The 25294-nt window shown below is 39.2% G+C and overlaps 1 protein-coding gene across 3 annotated transcripts in view; it reads left to right on the forward strand.

Annotated features, from left to right (window-relative positions):
* Positions 1-25294, forward strand: part of LOC149306253 (serine/threonine-protein kinase SMG1) — a 99686-nt gene that overhangs the window by 68289 nt on the left and 6103 nt on the right. For all 3 annotated transcript variants that reach the window (XM_089540575.1, XM_089540574.1, XM_089540576.1), the window contains 22 exons: positions 125-286; positions 1985-2202; positions 2403-2557; positions 2998-3220; positions 3642-3888; positions 4745-4974; positions 5300-5548; positions 7303-7551; positions 7789-8007; positions 9847-10037; positions 10474-10646; positions 12569-12848; positions 13134-13406; positions 13552-13786; positions 15354-15577; positions 16951-17101; positions 17187-17376; positions 18069-18538; positions 19997-20134; positions 22128-22280; positions 22841-23020; positions 24237-24464. In XM_089540575.1, the coding sequence (XP_089396701.1) occupies positions 125-286; positions 1985-2202; positions 2403-2557; positions 2998-3220; positions 3642-3888; positions 4745-4974; positions 5300-5548; positions 7303-7551; positions 7789-8007; positions 9847-10037; positions 10474-10646; positions 12569-12848; positions 13134-13406; positions 13552-13786; positions 15354-15577; positions 16951-17101; positions 17187-17376; positions 18069-18538; positions 19997-20134; positions 22128-22280; positions 22841-23020; positions 24237-24464 (4838 nt within the window). The remainder of the gene's footprint in view (positions 1-124; positions 287-1984; positions 2203-2402; positions 2558-2997; positions 3221-3641; positions 3889-4744; positions 4975-5299; positions 5549-7302; positions 7552-7788; positions 8008-9846; positions 10038-10473; positions 10647-12568; positions 12849-13133; positions 13407-13551; positions 13787-15353; positions 15578-16950; positions 17102-17186; positions 17377-18068; positions 18539-19996; positions 20135-22127; positions 22281-22840; positions 23021-24236; positions 24465-25294) is intronic.

Genomic DNA, 25294 nt, shown 5'->3' on the forward strand with positions numbered 1-25294 from the left:
TTATACTCCTTACTTAAATGGAGTAACAGAAAATTGCATTTGACACTGTAAAATAGAAATGTGGGAGTAGTGTTATAGTGTCTAATTTTAATTCTGGGCATTATCCACGTTTATCTTTGTAAAGGTATCATTCCTCAACTCTTTTCACGACTGAATCACCCTGAAGTATATGTTCGTCAGAGTATTTGTAACCTTCTCTGTCGTGTAGCACAAGATTCTCCTCATCTTATACTGTATCCGGCAATTGTGGGTACTATTTCACTTAGCAGTGAGTCTCAAGCTTCAGGTATGTATATTGGCTGCTTTTTCAAGTGTTTCATTCCCTAGGCTAGTAGCTGTTTTTGTTAATTAGTATATCCACTTTATTCGTGACAGAGCTATTTAAGTGCCTCATGTCTTGATTGTAGTTTTTAAAATTCTATATGCAAGGATGGAACTATGGCTAATTTGTACAGGTGGGGTGTCGTCATAAGGACATTATACTTAGGTTTCTCCATATTGAATTACGTAGCTTGGGTTCAAAGGAGATAGTGAGTGCTTATTATGTAGTGATTCTGCCCCATTTCAGATAGTCATCCAGTTTGTAGCTCTCCAGTGTAATCATAGGTTCTTCTATCTTTCGCTCTTTTTTAAGCAGAAAATATATTTTGCGCGGGGCATCAGGAGAAGATGATGAAATAGCTACCATATGTCTTTGAGTGATAGCATTAGGATCTCTCCATCTAGAATCATCCAGTGTGAGCAGAAGGGAGGGGAAACTAAAAAATGTGTTTTCCTTCCCACTGCATCCCCATGTTACATTCCACTCCTTTCTAAAGAGTCCACCAACCCTCAGATATAGATTATCCAGGAATACAGTGGGAGGCAGAAAGGCTACATTGATCAAGTGGAATTTCACTCTGAGGCTGAATCCAAGCCAAGAGGAAGCCATGAACGTATGAGGATTTTGCCTTGTGATACGATTTCCTCCATTTCTGATGTTCAACCTTAAATCTTGTTACTTTATGTAGCCAAAGCAGCACAACCCACAAACAAGAGGAAGATTTCCGCATTTTGGGAAGATGCCCCAACATTTAAAGAAGCCGGGGGGAAACTGTAGAACAAAAACTAAAGGAATCCTCTGAATAGCCCAGTGAGGACTGAGAATATTCAGTTTCCATGGAATTTTACTCAACTTTGTTGTGGTTTTGGTGGCTGGAAAGCTTTGTGGGGGAAGGGAACAGAGTATTGTGGAGAAGGACATGTCTGACTGACTACAGCAGTGGTCCCCAAATTGTGCTCTTTAAGGGATTTTGGGCTTCAGCTCCCAGAGTCCCAGACTATTGGCCAACATGGCTGAGGTTTCTGGGAACTGAAGTCCAAAATCTCTTAAATGGCACAGTTTGGGGACCACTGGTCTAGAGGAATACACAGAAGCATGCAGCACCACAATCCCCTTCCCCACCACCATTCCCTTCTCTTTTTGTGTCATGTTTTTGTCCGATTGTAAGCCTGAGGGCAGGGAACTGTCTTAATTAAAAAGTGTATGTACAGCACTGTGTAAATTTACAGCACTATATAAATAAAGCTTAATAATAATAATAATAATAATAATAATAATAATAATAAGTTAGAAGTCTCACCTCTAAAATACATAGGCAGATAAAAGCATTAGCTTAAACATTTTTTTGAAAAAAAATGCTTTACTTTAATATGTTTATAATTTAGAATTTGTAGTAGCTGCAACTCAACTATCTTAACCATGGATCTGCCGCTTCGTTGATTTTTGACTCATACCTGAATTGAATTTCCAGCAGTGAACTGGTGTCACAAAATCTATGGCTCCCAGATTCAGCTCAGCATAGTATACCATCTGACATATATAGAAGTGTTACTGTTGTAGCATTCATATATTTGTGTCATTATAAGAATGTAAAGGTATTATAATTAGCAAAAATGAATTTTGAGCTAGCAGAAATAAACATCTTTTCCCTTTAAAACCTAGGGAGCAAGTTCCCATCAGCAATACCTACCTTTTTGGGTAACATTCAAGGTGAAGAATTACTGGGCAGTGAATGTGATGGAGGAAGCCCACCAGCTTCTCAAGAGAGCCTAAAGGATGAACCAAAAATGGGTTTAAATGAGGACCAGGCAATGATGCAAGACTGCTACAGCAAAATTGTAGAGAAGTTATCAACTGCAAATCCAACAATGGTTTTGCAGGTATAATTGGAACTGTAGTTTTATTTATGCTATGTATGTTTGCAAACGGATGCACAATTAAGTATTTAATGCATTATCAGTTTATGCAGGAGGGAATTACTTTTACTTATTTTGGGAATGCATCCCGAGGTATTTGAAACAACTACTGTACAGTCATAATTTATACAACATAGTAAGTTTTTGTATTGATGTCCATCCAGGTTCAGATGCTTGTTGCTGAGTTGCGCAGAGTCACTGTTCTTTGGGATGAACTTTGGCTAGGAGTCCTTTTGCAACAGCATATGTATGTCCTTAGACGGATTCAGCAGCTAGAAGATGAAGTAAAGAGAGTCCAGAATAACAACACTTTACGCAAGTATGATTTGCATAGTGATTTGTGCTGTACATGAGAGTTCTTTATTCTGAGAAACCAGGATTATAAAACTGGGAGGGTCATTTAGCCCAATTCATTACTAATATATCAATTACTAATGTAATTACTAATTGCTAATCTATCAGCATCCTTGTTAGGCAATAAACAAGTTGCTACATAAAAAAACTTCTAACAAAGAGGGTCTGCCCCATTCCAAGGTGCTACTGTTTAAGTACAGTTTTGTTTCCCTTTCGTTTTCTTTGGGATTGTTACATTATAGTTGGAGTCACCTTGTGCCTTTATGGTAAATGGAAACCTAATTCACAAATTAAATAAATCATTAGTTATTAGCTATAACATTGCATCTTGTGAAACATTAGTACTGATTCTGCTAGTATTCCTGAAACCCAAGTGATATTTTCACAATACCTCCATATTTTTAGAGAGGAGAAAATAGCAATCATGCGAGAAAAGCACACCGCCCTGATGAAACCCATAGTATTTGCTTTAGAACATGTGCAAAGCATTACGGCAGCTCCTGCTGAAACACCTCATGAGAAGTGGTTTCAAGACAACTATGGTGATGCAATTGAAAATGCCCTGGAGAAACTGAAGAACCCATCTAATCCTGCAAAGCCAGGAAGCAGCTGGATTCCTTTTAAAGAGGTAGAGTATTTCTAGCTTGTGAAGGTTTCTGTCACCTGTATATGGATTTAAAAAATAGTGTCAGCTTTCTAGTTGAGAATATTGGCAAATTCATTCTGACTTGTAAAGTCTTTAAAGTTAGTGTCTCTAACTTTAAAGGGTTGTAGAGAACTCAGAGAAAAAGCGATAGGAGAATGGGCTAGAAATATCCCTACACTTTTCCAATTCTTATTATATTTATATACATGTAAAAAAAGTGTGTGTGTATGTTTGAATCTGTAAGATTAAAAAAAAGTCCAACAAGTTCTTGGAGTTGCTTTATAATTTCACAATAATAAATTAGGTAGTTGACCCTTCTGAAATGACTTGTCTTTTTGTTATTAACCATTGCAAATATACAGAATGTTGATCTTCATCTGAAACTTTGTGTCTTTGAAAACAGGTAATGCTCAATCTTCAGCAGAGAGCCCAGAAGCGTGCCAGTTATATTTTACGTCTTGAGGAAATCAGCCCCTGGCTTTCTGCCATGACAAATACTGAAATAGCTCTCCCTGGAGAAGTGTCTGCCAGAGACACAGTCACAATTCATAGTGTGGGGAGCACAATTACAATTCTTCCTACAAAGACAAAGCCCAAAAAACTCCTTTTCCTGGGTTCAGATGGGAAAAACTATCCATACCTTTTCAAAGGTAAGAATGACACACCTTCTCATGGATTGAAACACTATACTTGAGTGGGAGATCATTATTGGACATCCTAAGTTCCTTTCTAGTTACACAATAGCCATACATTCATAGGGTCAGAGCAAAGCAGACAGGCATCCAGCAGTGGCCAGAAGCTGCTCCTGGGTTGATTGCCACAGCCCTAAGGATGCCTCCTGTCATGGTTCCAAATGGACCATGTCAAGGAGTGGGAAAGATTGGCTTCTTTTGGGGATGGTTTGGGTCCCTTAAGCAGCCCTGGGGTGGATTTCGGGCACTCTGAGGGCATGCGTTGTCTACACGCCACACCCCTGGAGCAGCCAGAAACCATCTCTGTCTGCTCATCTGTTTTGGGGTTTTGTCTCCTATTAGAACTGCTTTCTAAGGCTAGCATGGGCAAGTGCTCTGGGTGCCAATTTAGTGGCCACAGCTCTGGATTTGGGCTGAACATTTTTAGGAAGTTGGCTGTTTTTTGTGATTTTTAAGGAGGTTCGTAAAGAGTCAGAGAGGGTGCTAAAAGCCAAACCAAAGATGTTGGTGACATTTAGGATCTATCTAGGGAGCCTTTTTGCCTAGTCTTTTAAAGAAAAATTGTAGATTGGCTTGGAGACCTAAAATAATTTTGAGGGGCTGCCTCTGGGCCACACTTACACCTTCTAAGGTCTTATCCATTGAAATAGCATTCGTGTGATTAGACATTGTTACATTTTACCCAGAGGAATCTAGTAGCCCAAGTTATATGTGATCATGTGAATCTGTTTTCCAAGTGAATCTCTTTAATTTTGAAAGAAAAGATGTTTCTGTTAATTAGTTCATAATTGTGTGCATCTACCCTTGCATTTAGGACTAGAAGACCTACATCTTGATGAGCGGATCATGCAGTTCTTATCAATTGTTAATACAATGTTTGCTACCATAAATCGTCAAGAGACACCTCGATTTCATGCCAGACATTACTCTGTTACACCATTGGGAACAAGATCAGGCCTCATTCAGTGGGTGGATGGAGCCACTCCTTTATTTGGACTTTATAAAAGGTGGCAGCAGCGAGAAGCTGCTTTACAAGCACAAAAGGTAAAAACGTTTGTACAGCCTGACACTAACTATGAATCTTTCTATCTATAGTTTCACATTAAAGTGCATCAAAATGTACTAAGGCAGAATCAGAAATCTGATCTAAAAGGATATGGTCAGGACTGTAATGATTAATATGAATTGTTTTGTGTTCCAATGCTAATTGAATATAGCATAATAAGTTTATTACAATCATAGACCAGCCTCAGAATTGAATGTTTGTTTATCCATTGCAAATCTTTTTCTAGCCAAGCTCTAAATATATGGAATAATAATTCTAATCCACTGTCAGAAACATACCTCAGATTTACTTGTGTATTTTTAGGCTCAAGATTCCTATCAGACTCCTCAAAATCCTGGAATAGTACCTAGACCCAGTGAATTGTACTACAGTAAAATTGGGCCAGCTTTGAAGGCAGTTGGACTCAGTTTGGATGTATCTCGCCGAGATTGGCCTCTAAATGTAATGAAGTCTGTTTTGGAAGAATTGATGGAAGCAACACCACCCAATCTTCTTGCGAAAGAACTTTGGTCATCATGTACTACACCTGATGAGTGGTGGAGAGTGACACAGGTAGGTGGAAATCTTCTTTGAGAAATAGATACAGCAATATATATAGCCAAGTCCATTCCAGGCAAACATTCTCTGAAGATGCCAGCCACAGATGCTGGCGAAACGTCAGGATGAAACTCTGCTAAAACATGGTCACATAGCCTGAAAAGCCCACAAAAAACTATAGATACAGCAAGTGTTTTGAATAAGCACAGTCACTCAGAAATACGTATGTACATTTGCTTCCTAGATATATCAGGTAAAAGAAGTGGCTTTTCTCAAGCACTTCTGACTGCCACAAAATATATATAATTTCATTGTCTTGTACTAAGATTGTGGATGTCATTTAAGTAGTAAGATTAGAGGCTATACTAAGTGACAGACTGGTTTGGAGGGCTTAGAGTAGGGTCATATGCATTGGTCCGCATATCATCTATTCTCTGTATAGGATGAAGAAGCAGTCCACAAAGTTGCAGGAGTCATGAACCCAAAATTATTTTCAGTTAGTAACTGTTGTCTCCTGTATCATCATCTCAGATTTTTAATTTCCTGCCATGCCGTAAGACATGTTTTTTTAAACTCTTCACCACATATAAATTAAAATAACAAGTAGTTCTCCAAAGAAAGGTTTAGTTTTGTGTGTAGAAGATGGCTCAGAGAAGCATTTCACCCTCAACCTTAGTTTGGCTGAAATTTAGGACCTTCCTGTGAAAATGGAAATTTGCACATATATCAAACCCCATTGGCTGAAATTTAGGAAATTAAATAAATACAGCCCTACCTCCATTTTCGCGGACTTTGAGGCGGTGGTCATGGTCCTTCGTGGACCGGCAAGCAGGGAGGCTTAAAATGGCATGCGTGGCCATTCAGCCAATGGGGCTTGATATATGTGCAAATTTCCATTTTCACAGGAAGGTCCGGAATGGATCCCCCGCAAAAATGGATGGACGACTGTATATTATTATATAGAACATTAATAAGATTTAAATAGTTAACTTCCAATTAGGATAAGATAAGATAGGACTAAGACAGGCTTTGGAGAAAAAACTGTGGTGAAGGTACAGAGGTCAGTGGTTACTAACTGAAAAGACTAACTGGGCTTTGTGACTCCTGCAGTGTTTTGGCATGTAGGGAATAACCCAACTTTGTGGACTGCTTATCTGATCATTTCATGAATCTTTGGCCCGTTACAGACCGCCCAAGGGGGGTGGTCTCGGGCCGCTGCCGGTTGCAGCGCGGAGGAGTCGCAGCAGCCAAACCACGCGACTCCTCCGCGCTGCAAAAAAGGAGCACAAAAATCGCGCTCCTTCCGGCAACCCGGAAGAGACGCCACAAGTGCCAACACGTGCACTCGCGGCGTCTCTTCCGGGGCGCGACGTCAGGACGCTACGCGTCCACGACGTCAAAATGGCGGCGCCCATCTGTATAGGGCACTGCCATTTTGACGCACTCATTACGCGCAAGGGGCAAGACGCGTCAGGAAGCACCGCCCCTCGCGTGTAATCACGGCGCGGCGACGACGCCTCTTGGGCCCGTCTATAACGCGCCTTTAATACTTAAAATGGTGCTGGGGAAATATGGCAAAAAAGGCCCCCTGCCTCCTAGAAGGCATTTGGGGCAAAGACATCTTTTGTCTGAGGGGCATATGTGTTACAGGGACTCGGTACACTTGTTGACATTATTGCTTTTTAAGCAAGGTTTTAGAGTTAGATTGCATTTTTCTTAAGTAGTAGAAAACCAGATTTATAAACATGGAACATTTTTCTTCTCCCAAGTCTTATGCAAGATCCACTGCAGTTATGTCCATGGTTGGCTACATAATTGGTCTTGGAGACAGACATCTGGATAACGTTCTCATAGATATGACTACTGGAGAAGTTGTTCACATAGATTATAACGTTTGCTTTGAAAAAGGGAAGAGCCTTCGAGTGCCAGAGAAAGTCCCTTTCCGAATGACACAAAATATTGAAACAGCATTTGGAGTAACAGGAGTTGAAGGAGTTTTCAGACTTTCTTGTGAGCAGGTAGGTAATGTGACACTGACTGTTTTGAATCTGAATGCCTGTGAGCTTTGCTTTCTAGCAGAGGATTTGTAGAAGTAAAGGTAACTTGTAAATATACTTGCTAAGGAGATCTACTTGGTCCCAGTGTTGAATGTCTTCAGACACTGGACAAAATATTTAAAAAACACTTATAAGCGTTGATCAAGGTTTGTTTACAGTAAGTATATAATTTGAGCAATAAACCTGTTTTACAAACAGGTTCTACACATTATGAGGCGAGGGCGAGAAACCCTTCTGACATTACTTGAAGCTTTTGTTTATGACCCACTTGTGGACTGGACCGCAGGAGGGGAAGCCGGATTTGCTGGAGCTGTATACGGTGGAGGTGGGCAGCAAGCTGAAAATAAGCAAAGCAAGCGAGAGATGGAAAGAGACATCACACGCAGCCTTTTCTCATCCAGAGTAGCTGAAATAAAGGTATATTCAGTCTCTTTCAGAATGTTTATGTTCAGCTATCTTAAATTGGTTATTTATTGTGAGAGTAATATTTAATTTTTGTTGACATTAATCATTTAAATAACTTAAATTGTAACATTTCAAACTTTTATTTCTGTCAATATTGTATTTTTAAAATTTGTTCTTGAGATATACAGAAATACAGGCATTTAAATTATGTTTATTGCTGTTAAAATACATGCCATCTTCCAGAGGGCATGGAGACATAAACTACTGGGGACAATAGCCTCCATGATATAGGATTATTTGGGCCAATGATTCAAGAACTTAAAAGCAGGCAGAAAAAAACAAGAAAACAGCCAGTGAGAATGACCCAGATCTCTACAGAGCATGGGAAATAAGATGAATGTGAACTCAGAAAGCCAAGTATGATTTAATAGGCATCACTAAAACCTGGTGGGATGAGTTTCATTATTGGAATGTAGTAATGGAAGAATATAACCTATTCCAAAGAAATGAGCAAACAGGAAAGGAGAAGCATTATATATCAGGAATTTGTACACCCGGGAGAAGATCCATGACTTACAGCATAGAAAACAGGTTGAAAGTCTGGTTAAAAATTAAAGTGTTGAGGGCAAAGAAAAAACAGTGCCTTCATTGTGCGTATCTACTATAGGGCCCACAGCCAAACTGAAGATTTGGATTATGTCTCCCTAAAACAAATAACCGAAAAGGAAAGTTATACTAGTAATGGGAGACTTTCAACCAACCTGATATTTGTTAGAAGTGAAACTTGACCAAGAATGTAACAAATACTTCACTAGCTCTGCTGAAGATGGAGGAGGCAACAAAGAGGATCAGCTATTTTGGATTGAACCTAAAAGATGAACTGATCAATAGGGTGGAATTCATGAGATCCATGGGCAAGAGTGACTGTGACTTCTGGGATTTTGAAATAGGGAAGAAAAGGCAAGCCAAAGGTAGTCAGACATGCACTGCTGGCTCAGGGCTGTGGCATCCCCAGTTGAGTCTAACCATCTAGCTTGTGGTCTTTCTCTCTTTCCACAGCACTCTAAGAATACCTAGCTACTCTAAATGAATTCAGGTTTCCAGAGCAGATAAACCATATCCAAGAGTATAGAATCATAGAATCATTGAGTTGGAAGAGACCGCAAGGGCCATCCAGTCCAACCCCATTCTGCCATGCAGGAAATCACAATCAAAGCATCCCCGACAGATGGCCATCCAGCCTCTGTTTAAAGACCTCTAAGGAAGGAGACTCCTCTACACTGCAAGGAAGGAGTGTGTTCCACTGTCAAACAGCTCTTACTGTCAGGAAATTCCTCCTAATGTTGAGGTGGAATCTCTTTTCCTGGAGCTTGCATCCATTGTTCCGGGTCTTGTTCTCTGGAGCAGCAGAAACAAGCTTGCTCCCTCCTCAGTATGACACTCCTTCAAGTATTTAAACAGGGCTGTCATATCACCTCTTAACCTTTTCTTCTCCAGACTAAACATCCCCGGCACCCTAAAGTCTCTCTGTCATCATCCTCCCAAAGAAAGTGCGTGGCGGGGGGAGGCATCTTCCAGAAGACAAGAAAAGGGGGAGCTGGTCTGAGCTCCAATAAAAAGACTGTAGAAAGAAGCTTCTTAATCAGAGGCTGTGTTAAATGAAGAATGCTTATAGATGGCCCTTGTGGCCCCTTCCAATTCCAAGATTCTGTGATTCTGTGTCATTAAAACGGTTTATTCATTCTTAACTACAGTATATGCTCAGTAAATATTAAAAAGAGATGGCAACTGCACCTTTTTATTTTAATAATGCTGAATTTAGTTTACTTATAATGTAATAATTGTTTACAGGTCAACTGGTTTAAGAACAGAGATGAAATGATGGCCATACTTCCTAAACTGGATAGCAGTTTAGGGGAATATTTAAATTTGCAAGAGCAGTTGACGGATGTTGAGAAATTGCAAGGCAAATTATTAGAAGAAAGTGACTATCTGGAAGGAGCAGAAGGAGTGGATCATCCTTCTCACACGCTGCAGCACAGGTATAATCATTTTTGCTTTTTATTATTTTATCCTGGTGAATATCAGAATGATTTATTGACAAACTGTTTTGAATCCTAAAGAAATTAAGGGGCTGTACAGATGGGCAGCATGCATTAGAATGCAGTTGTGTTATCCTTTGTCAATATGTTTGTTTGTTTGTAATATTATTCCCAGTGGTTTACAAAAATTAAATTACTATGTATGAAATATGCTGATATAAGCATAGCTAAAAATCTAACATCAGAATACTTCAGATAGAGAAGTATATTAAACATTATTGCGGGTGGATCATAGTACATTTTCAATCTGGAATACTTTGTTTCAAAGTGCAGTGCAGTGCACTTCTTCATATATCAAGCAAGGTACTGAAATGAGTAAAATAAAAGTTGAATAAATACAACTGAATAAAAGTAAAGTTATTTCCTTTTAATGCAGGTATTCTGAACATACTCAGCTGCAATCTCAGCAAAGAGCCATACAGGAAGCAATCCAGGTGAAACTGAATGAATTTGAGCAGTGGATATCTCATTATCAAGCTGCTTTCAGTAATTTGGAAGCTACTCAGCTTGCAAGTCTACTACAGGAAATCAGTACACAGATGGATCTAGGTATGAAATAAACCCTTTTGAAACTTGGCTTAATATGTGCCTGAGGGAGGTGGTGGTATCAGGACAGGATTAAAAGGAGTAATTTATTGAATCCTTTAATGGTTTGGTGCTTTTTTCCATGTGATTTTGTATCATTTGGAGCTTGGACTTAGGTTTGGGCCATGATTTCAATATATTGGCCAAGATGCTTCTCCTTAAAGACTAAGGACTTTATCACACCAGTGTGTTTTGTTGCAACATTCACACTGTTAAAGAAAACAAAAACATACCCGTATGGAAACAATCACTATCACACCTTCTCTACAATAGCACTTTGGTGATGTATGGTCCCACTATCAGTCTTGTACACTGCTTTGTTGAACCCACCTTCCTACTTGTGCCTGCCCCACACAGTGCACACTGTTTATTTTGATTTTCAAAAATATTTGGCCACAATCGCTCCATTATGGTGAAACAGATTTTATACTACATACATACATACCAGGGAATGGAATAAAAGCAATCTTGTTCGTATCTACCATGAAGATTATAAAGGTAACAGTGGTTTAGACCATAGTCGCAATTTGGAAGATCAGGGTTGTATCCTGGACAGTCCCAGTGAAGAGGTGATGATTTAGTCCCTAAAAAGGGTAAATCACAGCATTGAAAAAAGGAAGGCACCAGTTGGAGGAAGAATGTTGCTTTGTCAAGATCTATGGTTGAGAATAACGAGAGATCGGTGGGTAAATCAAATAGTGACACCAGGATACAAGAGCTTATTTGACAGAAAGCTGAAAAGCAGATATCTTCCTTTACCAGTGGCAAAATATGTAATCAAATGAGAAATAGTGATGGCCAAGAGACATCATCTGTTGGAATTAGGGGTGATAGAAGAAATCCCAATAGCCCATCGGAGTTTATTCTGTTTTCTTTACTGTGCCAAAAAGCAGTGGGATTCATCATCCTGTTTTGAATCTCAGATATCTGAATGTTTTCGTGAGATACATGAGATTCAAAACGGAGATGCTGTCAACAATTAAAGACAATCTGCGAATAGGGGACCTGATAGTGTTCATGGATTTAGGTTCTGTAATCAAGGAAACCATTACCAATTCAGGGCACTACCATTCAGCCTGGCATCAGTACAAAGGGTGTTTACAAAGGTTCTTATTCCCTTGATGGTGTTTCTAAGACAAAAAGCGATACAACTCTATCTGTATCTCCACAACATCATGTTGAAGGCAAATTCCAAACAAAATTTCAGAGTTTTACCGTTAACAGTACAGACATTTGTAAAATATGGATTCATAGTAAATTATGAGAAAAGTTATTTAATACTAACAACTTTGCTGATACATTTAGGGGCATAGATAGATAGCAAATTGGATTGTTTGCTTCTATCAAAAGACAAGAAAGTCAAATTAAAGCAGGAAATAGTACAGGTGATTTCTGCAAGTACAATAGATGTAATGGTGTACTGGCTAGAGAGTAACAAGGCTGTTGATCTCAACAGCACAGTTGGTTCCATGGGGAATGTATATCATTTGGAAGGTTACAATTACAAAGACTCCTAATTCTGCACCAGGCAGCAATTGGGAACAGGGACCATTACAATTGGCCCTTGTTATCTGCTGGGGTTTGATTCCAGGATCCTCCATTGATACCAAAATGTGTGGATGCTCAAGTCCCTGCTGCCGAAACATTTTCAGAATCTTTAAGCCAGTATAGCTACTGGGGGTTATCCCAGAAGTAACTTTTACACTTTCTGAACCTACCTTAATCACTTGGTGTTATGCCAGTGCCTGTGGAATGCAATGCACATTTCCTTACAGCGTTCAGGTGATGATAGTACTGTGGTACGCTCTGGTCTAGTAGATCAGTTTCTGAAAAAAATTGCTGTATCAGATATTAATTTTCTATTTCCTTAATGGTTCATTTCAAAGGTCCTCCAAGTTATGTACCTGCAACAACCTTCCTTCAGAATGCTGGCCAGGCTCACTTAATCAGTCAATGTGAGCAGCTTGAGGGGGAGGTTGGCGCATTGCTTCAGCAGAGACGATCAGTACTACGTGGGTGTCTTGAACAGCTGCACAACTATGCTACTGTTGCTCTTCAGTACCCTAAAACAGTATTTCAGAAGCACCGTGTTGAGCAGTGGAAAACCTGGATGGAAGAACTCATTGTTAACATGACAATAGAACACTGTCAGGATGTCTACCGGAAGTAAGTTATTCACTGAAACAACCAAAAGAGAGAACTAAAATGCATAGTTCAGTTTCTGCATAAAATAATTCTTTTAGGGATAATATTCTAATATAATTTTATTCTAGTAGCAATGAAAGATTTTTGTCTTTATTTTTTCCGTTTCAAATTTGACTGAATTCTTTATATTCTCTTTCTGCTGTATCCTTTGTATGTTCCAACAGAACTGAACATAGGGCAGATGCCTTAGCAAGGACTTAAATTACAGAAAAGATTATAATGTTTTGCAACTTTACCATTACTCAGGTATGAAATTCAGTATGCTCCACAACCACCTCCAGCTGCATGCCAGTTCATAACTAGTACAGAAATGACTTTACAGCGATATGCAGCAGATATAAACACCAGGCTTATCCGACAAGTGGAACGGCTGAAGCAAGAAGCAGTCACAGTTCCAGTGTGTGAGGAGCAGTTAAAAGAAATCGAGCGTTGCATTAAGGTCTTCCTTCATGAAAATGGAGAAGAGGGTTCACTAAGCTTAGCAAGTGTTATCATTTCTGCTCTGTGTACACTTACCAGGTAAGAGACTTCTTAAAACTTTTACAGAGTCAGTTAATTGTTTCTAATTTGCATCGTAAAGTGCAGTACTGGATCTAAGCCAAATATCTGAAGTGCATTAATTGGAACATAAATTTTGTATTAATTAACACATTTCTTCATTTAGGCGAAATCTGATGATGGAAGGTGCTGCTTCTAGTGCTGGAGAACAACTGGTAGATCTGACTTCAAGAGATGGAGCCTGGTTCTTGGAGGAGCTGTGTAGTATGAGTGGGAATGTTACTTGTCTTGTGCAGTTACTGAAACAGTGTCACCTGGTCCCACAGGATTTAGATATTCCTAACCCAGCGGAAGCATCAGAAGCAATTCATCTAGCTAATGGAGTTTACATCTCACTTCAGGTGAAATATGTCTTCAGTGTGTGTTTTTAAAAGCTCTTGTGTATGTACAAACCCTCCTTGTGATGATACAGAATACTAAACCCACTGAGATATTAGTTGTTCTTTTTATCACAAGATTATAGCAAATGGATGGTCCCCCCCTCACCATTCCCTTCTCCTTTTGTGTCGTGTCTTTTAGATTGTAAGCCTGAGGGCAGGGAACCGTCTATTATCCCCTCTGTTGTAAACCGCTTGGATTCCCAGCGATTGGGCGGTATATAAATAAATCCTATAGTAATAAATACAAATAAGATTTCTAAACCTATGACTGAAAACAGTGAGAACTTACAAGACTAAATATGCATAGGCCTGCACTGTAAGGGTTTCATGTTTTCACAACTGCCAGTAAAGATACCTTACTCTGAGAGTATGCAGTGTGAAATATTTTGATTGTATTCATTTTATTCCATACTCAAAATAATGTAATAGTTCCTGTATTCACTTGTGATTTCAAAAGGAATTTATTGCCTGTAGTGTGCATGCATCCTGCTGAAAAATCCAATGCAGATATGATATCTGTGTGTGTGTGTGAGAGAAAAATTAGTCAAGCATGCCCCTAGGAGGCATGCTTGGTCATTTATTTAATTCTTTTTACGATTAATCATTTAAAGGTAATTTTGCTCTCCCCCATTAGGCTCCTTTTCACATCACTTCTGGTTTTAAAAAGGGAATGAGAGTAGTTCATCCAGGTCCTTTGGTGGATTCCCATCCCCATTCCTTCCTTTTCTTGTGGATTTCCTGTTCATGTGGTTGGTTGAAATAGAGAGACACCTAATGCGTTCTTCTGGACTGTGTTTTCTTTTAGTTTTTCTAAGGAACATTCCAGTACTTACTTAAGGGGAAGATATAAATTTACTTAGCAACACACCAGTTCCTCCACAGATTGGGTTCACCTTTAACATTTATGGTTGTGACATTTCTACCCAGAATAATGTGAATCTGAATCTGGACAGCAGACTGCCACCCTCCCCTGCCATCACCTTTTGAGAACACACAACCCAGGCTCTTCTAATAGTTTTTATTGCTGGAAAGAATATCAGCTGCCAGTATATCTACATAAAACAACATTTTTAAAATCATCTTTTCATCTTCAGAAAATCATGCAAATTATTGCAGGAATTGGGTTTTTTTCCCTAGGTGTTAAATTTCATACCTGCAAGGGCTTCATTGCTGTTTTAAACATAATGCTATTTATTATATTTTGGTTTCAAATTTAAAGTGCGTTTGTAAACACTTCTAGGAACATTCCTGAATGGCAGGATATAAATCATTTAAATAAACAAAACAGACATAATTATATGGAAATAGCCTATCTATGGCATTGTACATTGGTTCTGTACCTAATAAAACAACACTTTTTAAAAATCTCAGTTAAAGTGAGGAGGCCTTCAATGCACCTTTGGTACCTTTTTACTAATCATCAGCTTACTATCCTTTGAAAAGTCATAATGGCAGCATGATAGCAAAGAAAATCCTGTCTATTTTCTCTTTTGATGTTTATATGTATGTTTGTTTATTCTTCTATTAGGAACTGAATTCAAATTTCCGTCAAATCATATTTCCAGAAGCTCTCAGATGCTTAATGAAAGGAGAATACACTTTGGAAAGCATGCTTAATGAAATGGATAGCCTCATTGAACAAATTACAGATGTTCCTTTACAAACTCTGGTTGAGTCTCTTCAAGCTTACTTAAGAAATGCAGCCATGGGACTTGAAGAAGATGTGCATACTCATTATATTGATATTGCAAGGTAAATAATCAGCAGGGATTTTTTCATTTTGCCTTTGTCTCACTGTGCCTAAATCAATGAAGTTTTCCCCTTTGATGCAGGTTTTATGTGGCAGTTTCATGTAGTTTTTAAAGGCAGAGTTTCATGTAGACTTTAAAAGGTAGAGTGGACAAGATTACCCTTTGAGACTCCATAATCAAAAGACCATGGGTTCAAAGCAGCAGTTGCAGCCAATGGACACAAATATAGTGCCAGTCACTGATACAGTGGAAAACAAAAATTACTAATCTCACACATTAACTGAGAAGCACTGTTTCAGATTATCAAGGAGGTTGTTTATCTACAAGAATAATTGGCTTCCATTGATCTGAGAGAAGCATATGTTAATGCTCCAGTTCATCCAGATTAGCAAAAATCCTTAAGGTTTTATTTTCTCAATTTACTTTTCCAGTTTAAACCTCTCCTGTTTGAGTTAGCTTGCTCCCCCAGAATTTTTACAAAGCTCATGGTGTTCCTGGTAACTTGTCTCAAGTTTCAAGTCCTTAGGGATCTACTTAGTTCTCTGTCATTGTCTAGAGTCAGATGCTCAGTAAATTGAACCAGTGTATTTGAAACCATACTCCTGATTGATTTAAAGACACTCAATCTTTTCCTGTCTAAGGGGCTGGTCTATTTCAGGGCTCTCATAGACTTTCAGATAAGCCAAGCCCCCTGTGTACAGAAATTATATTTGATGTGTCAGTGAAGACAGTCTTGTTCCACAAGAGGATGGTGAACCGGATGTCCTTGGTCCACCTCCTGTGGTGGATGATACAGATCCTACCTTGGACCCATTTCCCATCTTGCCCCTTTCTTTGACTTCTGCTTCCTTTTCAGACTTAAATAGGAGTCACTAACATGTCTGAATGGCTTTGTCTCTGAAGGCCTGTATGTCTTCAGTATATGAAGGCCACAGACAGCTTCAAGAAATAACAGCCACAAGCTTGAGAGCCACTGGGGCTATCTGTTTGGGCCAAATAGCTCAGAGCACCTAGTCAACTCAGGAAGCTCAGAACATCATAAACTGGGTAAAACTCAGGACCATTCACCTGTCTCTTTGTCATTTTCAGAGTCTATTTCAAAATTAGTATGATATGTTACGTATTTTAGCAGTCTTGTGAACAAACAAGGATTCCCTGCTTCAGTCCCTATATAGGTAGGCAATACTTCTTTTGGGCAGAGAAACACATTCTGTCTCTGAATTCTCAGCGTGTCTAGGGAGCACAAAAGAAGGGAGCAGATTTTCTCAAAAGAAATAGCAATAGCAAGTACATTTCTATAATGCTTACCAGTGCACTTTGACATATAAGTGCTCAGTGTACCAGTCTAACTACCCTTCCCTCTTATTTCTTTAGGTTGCTTCATGCCCAGTATGGTGAATTGATTCAACCAAGAAATGGCTCAGTTGATGAAACACCCAAAATGTCAGCAGGCCAAATGCTATTAGTAGCATTTGATGGAATGTTTGCTCAAGTGGAAACAGCATTTGGATTATTAGTTGAAAAGGTATAGACTTGCTACTAAAATGGACTTTGTAAAGCAAGATATGTAAAAGGCAAGCAAGCTCATTTTTTGTTTAATTTTTATTCAGCTTAACAAGATGGAGATACCTGTTGCATGGCGCAAGATTGACATAATCAGAGAAGCCCGCAGCACCCAAGTTAACTTTTTTGATGATGATAACAATAGACAAGTTCTAGAAGAGATTTTCTTTTTGAAAAGGCTGCAGACGATAAAGGAATTTTTCAGACTCTGTGGTACTTTTTCCAAAACTCTTTCAGGTAAAAACATAAAATGATCCTATTTTCTTCACTATTTTTTTTCAAGTATTATTTCACACCCTGGGCCTTTGTCTAAAAGGCAAGTACAATTCCTTAGCAGTTCTGTGTGAAATAATGAAGACATAAGTTCAGAGAGTCTTCGAACTCTATCTTTAGACAAAAACCATCAATTGCAGGAAATTCATTCTATGATTGCACATACCTCCTTTCCTGATTCCCCCAAACCCCCCCCCCAAAAAAATCTTAGGATTTCCATAACTTATTATTGAACTACATATACAAAGTATATTGACTAACTGTTATGCAATTTTGAAAAGAATAGAACTTGGTCAACACAGTCATTGTGTGAGAATTTCAAAGCTTAGACATGCAGATCCCAGGTCCCGATAAAGTCCATGTATCTGAGGAAGTAGACCAAGGGCCAGTATAGACCAGCATAATAACACCTGGTTTCCCAGTGGTATCTGTTCATCTATTTCCACTTTTACATGTTTTTGAACTGCTAGGTTGGCAGAAGCTGGGACCAGTGACAGTAAAATAGTTTTTATGCTAACTGACTTGACCCATTTGCCTTTCACAGAATACCACATTCTGTTATATTCCCAGTGTGTTCTAGATTTTTAGATGAAATCAATATTTATGAGGATTTTAGATACCTGCTCTAATTCTGTGTAATCCTTTCTCTCTCTAAGGTATTAGTTCAGCTGAAGATCAAAACACTGTGAATGGACCAGTGCCTATGGTCAATGTGAAAACTTTGTATCGGAACTGTTGCTTTAATGAAGATCAAATGGCCAAACCAATTAAAGCTTTCACAGCTGATTTTGTCCGACAGCTTTTAATTGGCCTTCCAAATCAGGCTTTGGGGCTTACACTGTGCAGTTTCATTAGTGCTTTAGGTGTTGATATAATTGCTCAAGTAGAGGCAAAGGATTTTGGGGCCGAAAGCAAAGTATCAGTGGATGACCTGTGTAAAAAAGCAGTAGAACACAACATCCATATTGGCAAATACTCACAGTTGGTTATGAACAGAGCAACTGTGTTGGCTAGTTCATATGATACTGCATGGAAGAAGCACGACCTGGTGCGGAGGCTTGAGACCAGTATTTCTTCTTGTAAGACAAGCCTTCAGAGAGTGCAACTGCACATTGCTATGTTCCAGGTAGGTCAGCAGTTCATTCCAACATAATTCCTATAGATATTGGAAAGCACCATAACTGTTTCGAGGCATACATAATGAACTTTAGTATTCAGTTATATATATCTTTACACTTCAGGATCTTATCTAGTTCCTTCATAATTGCCCTTCCAAGTCCTAGTCTTGTTCTGGTTTCTTGACTGCAGTCTCTGTTCTGCTTATTTATTGAGCTAAAGTGTGGAAAATCTTGAACTATTTCATTGTCTTCATTGTCTACTTTAAAGTTATGTAAATCATCTTTGGTCATTATTTTTGGCCAGTCTGAACAGGGCCTTAGTGGCCATCACCTCTGCCAGGAGAACTTCCAGGCTGGGAGCCTTAACAGTTTGCATAGGATATTCTTTTGAAATGGGTTTGATCAACACTAGATCCCAATTTCCTACCTAAATTCAATTGTATTTTTCATGGCACACTCTTTATGTCCTTGACATCCTTCTGTCCTTGCCCTTCTAAGTGGCTTTGGCCATTTAGCTGCATATTAGGGGGGGGGGGGGGGCTGTAAAGATTTCTATTTGTTGAACCATCTCATTCAGGTTCTTCAAGGTCTTGTTTCTTTTATTTCTTCACACCTATCTGGGAAGAAAAGTCAAAACTGTTTCCCTGGCCAGCTGGCTCAAGGCCGGTATTTTTATAAATGAAACTTTGCACCTTGTCATTGCTCATTCAATCAGGTCAGCATAATAATAATAATAATAATAATAATAATAATAATAATGTTTATTTATATACCGCTTTTCCAAATTAGATCAAAGCGGTGTACAACAGGAAGTACAATACAAAGTCAAAAAAAACAAAACATAACAGGCCTCTCTCCCCCTCAAGATGGTGGCTGAAGGGGGGCATCCATTGGTACAGCTTTTAACTCAGGGGTAGGCAACCTGCGGCCCGCGGGCCGGATGCGGCCCGGCGAGGCCTTGGGACTGGCCCCAGCCCAGTCCTGCCGCCGATTGCTGCCGGGGCCTTTGGCTTCTCGCGCGCAGGGGCAAGGGGGGCAATTGTCTATAGACGCCTCAGAAACATGCATTTATATTAACATTTTTTTAAAAATCAGCAAATTTTTTTGCGTGTCCTCCACTTTTTTTTAAAAAAAGTGTCCACCATTTGAAAATGTTGTCCTACATTTGTCCCAGTTTATTTATTTATTTAAATTTTAAAAAAAATATTTAATTATTTATTTTTTTGCTTCGGCCCCCCAATTGTCTGAGGGACAGCAACCCGGCCCCCGGCTCAAAAAGGTTGCCTACTCCTGTTTTAACTAAAGTCCCTAGCATTGCCTAAGTTGTGACAGGAGATAACCAAGCCCAAGATATCTCTATCGACATTCAGGAATGTGCTTTGTCAGTAAATATTCAACATGCCAGTTTGTTCATTTAGAGCATATTATCATAACTTTTTACTACATTTCTGTTTTGGTTTCAAAAGTGGCAGCATGAAGATCTCCTCATTAATCGTCCACAAGCCATGACAGTCACTCCTCCACCTCGTTCTGCAATTTTAGCCAGTATGAAAAAGAAACTTCACACACTTGGCCAGATTGAAGCTTCAATTACAGCAGTTCAGGTAACAATTTTCACTGTTCCATAGAGGATTGACCAGTGAGCATTACTGAAAAAAAATGTGGCAAGAAAATAGTATAATTAAATCTTGAAGAGATTGAGTGCATAGTCACTGAATAAAGTAGTCTATGAGAACCTATGCAGGCAAATGTTGTCCCCATCTTTAAAAGGGGGGGGGGGGGGGAGATCCCAACAATTATCACCTAAATCAGACATCAATATCAGGAAAGATTCTAGAGCAGCTCATTAAACAGAGAATATGAATAATCACACAAAGTCAATATGGGTTTCTGAGAAACAAGTCATGCCAGCCTAAACTGCTCTCTCTCTCTCTTTGATAAAATTACCAGCTTGGTAGATGAAAATGCTGTGGATATAGCAGATCTTGATTTCAGTAAGGCCTTTGACAAGGTCCCCTATGCGATTCTACACAATGCAACCTTTTGGTATATTTGTAATTGGTTGACCAGCTGAACCCAAAGGATGCTCAGCAATGGCTCCTCTTCATCTTAGAGAGAAAGGATTAGTGGGATGTAACAAGGTTCTGTCCTTTATTAATGATTATTTATTAATGATTTGGATGACAGAATAGAGGGCATGCGTTTTCAAATTTGCAGATTATGCCAAATTGGGAGGATTACCTAATACCCCAGAGGCAGGACAAAAATCAAAATGATATTAATAGATTAGAAAGCTGGGCCAAAACTAACAAACTGAATTTCAGGGAGAAAATGTATAGCACTGCACTTAGGCAGAAAAATGAAATGCATAGATATAGGATGGGGGACTCCTGTCTTAACAACATCTAGGAGTCGTAGTAGACCACAAGTTGAACATGAGACTACAGTGTGATGCAGCAGCTTAAAAAGGTTGATGTGATTCAAGGCTGCATCGATAGAAGTATAGTGTCTAGAAGATCAAGAGATGTAATAGTACCACTCTATTCAACTTCGATCAGGCCTTACCTGGAATACAGTGTCCAGTTCTGGGCACCCCAGTTCAAAAAGGATATTGACAAGCTGGAGCGTGTTCAGAGGAGGGTGACTAAAATGGTGAAGGGTTTGGAAACCATGCCCTTTAAGGAGCAACGTAGGGAGCTGGGTATGTTTAGCTTGGAGAAGAAATGGTTTAGAGGTGATATGATCACCCAGTTTAAAAATTTGAAGGGCTGCCATATCGAGGATGGAGCAAGCTTATTTTCTGCTGCCCCAGAGAATAGAACGCGGAGCAATAGATTCAAACTACAGGAAAAGAGATTCTACATTAGAAAGTACGTCCTGACAGTAAGAGCTGTTAGTGGAACGCACTCCCTCAGAGTGTGGTGAAGTCTTCTTTGGAGGTTTTTAAACAGAGGTTGGATGGATATCTGTTGGGTGTGCTTTGATTATGTGCTCCTTCATTGCAGGGGGTGGGACTGGATGGTGGTCCCTTCCAACTCTGTGATTCTATGAACTTCGAAATGATCAGAGGTTCAGACTACTTTTCTTGGACATTGATTTTTTCAAAGGGTGCAGACCAGCCATTACGACGCATGGCCTGACTCTGCCCCCATGATGGTGTGACGCCACGCGCTGCACCACACGGCACATGGCCACTTTTTGTGCCATGGAAAGGCCGACCAGGGTCATGATGTGCGGTTGCCGCAGTCCCAATCTGGCAAAGGTGGAAGCAGCTGCAGGCAGCCCCTTAGGGGCAGTCTGGACAGCCCCAAAGTCTCCAAATTTAAAAGTTTAGGTATCTAGCATTTTTGTGGGCTCAGCCCTGCATTTTTCAATTTGTAACATGTACTGCATACTAGCACAAACTGCTGCCTGTGACAGTTTTGAAACGGAGTCTCTGTTTTCCTAAATAATGGATGCTTTTCAGAATGCAGTGAGATGCCCTGCCAATTTCTAGTAAACTGCCACTGATATCATAGTCCTAAAATCAGTTCTGCATTGGTATAAAAAATGGTAGGATTTAATGCTTTTCAATTTCATACTCTTCCGCCAACTCAGGAAAAACTGGCAGCACTTGAGGCAAGTATTGAGCAACGTTTGAAATGGGCAGGAGGGGCTAATCCAGCCTTAGCACCAGTTCTTCAAGATTTTGATGCCACAATAGCTGAAAGAAGAAATCTTGTCCTTAAAGAAAGTCAAAGAGCCAACCAGGTATTATCAGTTATGTTTGAGTTGATTTTCAGTAACATATTCTTTCAGTAAGAGAGAAATTGGATATTTAGCATTTTCCCCCAAATACGTAGTAGCAAGTTATAGGCCATACCTGTGCAGCTCTTGTGGATGTTCATTTTATAGTTTTTGTGGGTTTTTTGGGGTATGTGGCCATGTTCTAGAAGAGTTTATTCCTGATGTTTCACCAGCATCTGTGGCTTCATTTACATGCCACCTTTCTTGTGTCACTTTTTGTGCTATTTACATGCCACCTTATGATCCTTAAATAATGTATTTGTAAGGACTATAACTGCAGCATATCTTTGTATACAGGGTTCAAGCAGTGTCAATGACCCCTTGAGAGCTACTGTCACTCAGAATAGATTGACAAATAGTTTGATGTGGTATAAGATAGTTTCTTGTAATTTAGGACGTACTTTATGTCCAAATGTTCTACATTTGATAGTTTACAGTGCATCCCCCCCCCCAAATAGATGTAACTTAATATTAACTTTTATGTGTGATTGGCAGAATTTTTTTCACCCTCCTTTCTTTTGCAGGTTACTTTCCTTTGTAGCAATATCATTCATTTTGAAAGCTTACGTACTAGAACAGCAGAAGCTTTAAACCTTGATGCTGCCTTGTTTGAACTTGTCAAACGTTGTCAACAAATGTGTTCATTTGCATCACAGTTTAACAGCTCAGTTTCTGAATTAGAACTTCATTTAATTCACAGAGTGGTAAGTAAAGGAGGGAGAGACAGAATATGATGCTTTTAAATATAAATGCTAAGCTGTTAGAATGGTGTCTTCAGTTTAACTTGCTCCTTCCTCCCCTTCTGTGCTCTAATTTCCTCTCCTGCTATCTGTTTTAAGCAAGCTTTTGTTTCTGGAAACAAAAAAGCCCTACAAATAAGATTGGGAATGCCACATTCATTCAACAGACCATGGTTTTCCTGAATCAAGAAGTCAGAGACATAGCTGAGAAGGCACAAAGGGAGTGCATGAGCATTCAAAAGAACAAAAAATGTGATATTATTATGCTTCAACTAAAGCATTTGGCTCAGTTTGGATATTGCATCAAGCTATGTTTTCAGTAATTGCTTAGCATCCAAATCATGGTTTACACTTGCAAATGCATAATGAAACCCTAGTTTGTTGTTAACTTACATGTACAGTCCTTGATATTCTCATTTCTTAGCACTGTAGATTGAGGTTATGATTGACAGCTATAGTTTGTTAATTCAGACAATAAACTAACACAAAAGACACCATGGGCCTGTTACAGACAGCCAAAATAAAGCTGCTTCGAGTCACAGTGGAGGTATGGTGTTTCAATGATGCATGCGTCCTAAGAGTCCAGAAGTCGCACCAAAGCCACGCTGCAGCCCTAAGGACTGGAGTGTGGCTTTGGTGCGGCTTCTGGACTCTTAGAACGCATGCATCATTGAAACACCATACCTCCACTGTGACTCGAAGCAGCTTTATTTTGGCTGTCTGTAACAGGCCATGGTTTGCAAATATAGTTCACATTAATTTGTGATTCATATGTTCTGATTGCAAAGCACATCTTGTCAAGTCAGCCTTTGTTACATGTAATAGTTAAGCTTCCTTTATAATCATGGTTTGTCGTGATGTCTGAATTATATCACTGCAAGTTACAGTAGCAACCAGTAGTTTAAAATGTCTGAAATTTGTTTCAGATTTATTTGGGCTTGGGGTATTTGTAATGTTTATATTATCTGACTTTAAATATATTTGTTGATTTTATTTACTGAAGAGATTAAGATGCCATATGCTGTTACATTAATAAGAACTCTATTTAAAAAGTTAGACTGAAGAGAAGTAACTTGCCAACAGTGACTGAGCTTGGTGGCTGAGTGAGGAGACTAAATTTGTCTTGCTTGTAGATGTGCGTAACATTTGGACTGATACTCGAAAACCTTCTTCCATCTAGGGCACCAATCTTGATAATCCAATTGGTAGTTCTGAGTGGCTTATCTCTGCTCACAAGCATCTGTCCCAGGACACATCTACTCAGAGGACTGTGCAAACAGAGAAAGAGCAGCAAATAGAAACTGTGTGTGAAACCATTCAGAATCTTGTTGATAATATTAAAAGTGTACTAACTGGACACAACAGACAACTTGGAGATGTCAAGCACCTACTGAAAGCCATGGCAAAGGTAATATCCAAAGTATTCATAGGCATGGAAATAGAGAGTTAAACACTTGATGTTAATGGTAGAATATCTAAAGTTATAAGGTTATAATAGTAACTTCACCCAAATGTTTTGTAATTCGATGGAACATTTTGAATTTTAAACTTCAAATATTGTATAACTACAAAGATCTGTGCACATAATGTTGAATCCCTTCATTTGCTGCACTAAGTAAAATGTGTCCATGTCTAGGTGTGTCAAACCTACCATAATAAAAGAACACCAGAGTTAATGCTTTGTTAATAGGTGAGAGTCTACCATGAAGCAATTTACTTGGTCTCAGGCAAAGGTTGTAAAAATATTGCCTGTACAGGTCAGTGATACTCAAAGTGGTCTGTGGATTGGTGCCAGTCCCAAGCAATCTACTGTCATTTCCTGCAGAGCTTACAGAGAAGAAAGGAGCAATTGTACAGCTGGCCCTCCTTATCCACCAATTTTGCACCCACAGATGCAATTATCCATGGCTTGAAAATGTTTCTTTAAACATTCAAGAAAACAAATCTTGATTTTATGATTTTATAAGGAGTTTTACTACACCTTTGTGTAGTAAATAGGTCTTTAGCATCCATGGATTTTGGTAGCCATGTGGGATCCTGGAACCAAACCCCAGCAGATACCAGCAGTCCATTGTAGTCAGTGGGCACAAATATGGTGCTGGTCGCTGGAACGTGTAAGGAGCAGAATTTTTGATCAAATCTAGTAGCCTATGAAGCACCTTGAAGAAATATTTGATACGACCTATGGATTAGTCAAAGATAAAACGTAGGGGCATATAACAAAGGATGTAAAGGACA

The sequence above is a fragment of the Sceloporus occidentalis genome, unplaced genomic scaffold (assembly GCF_023333645.1).
Source record: "Sceloporus occidentalis isolate IW3139 unplaced genomic scaffold, rSceOcc1.0.p SCAF_10, whole genome shotgun sequence".
In the NCBI taxonomy this organism is placed as follows: Eukaryota; Metazoa; Chordata; class Lepidosauria; order Squamata; family Phrynosomatidae; genus Sceloporus; species Sceloporus occidentalis.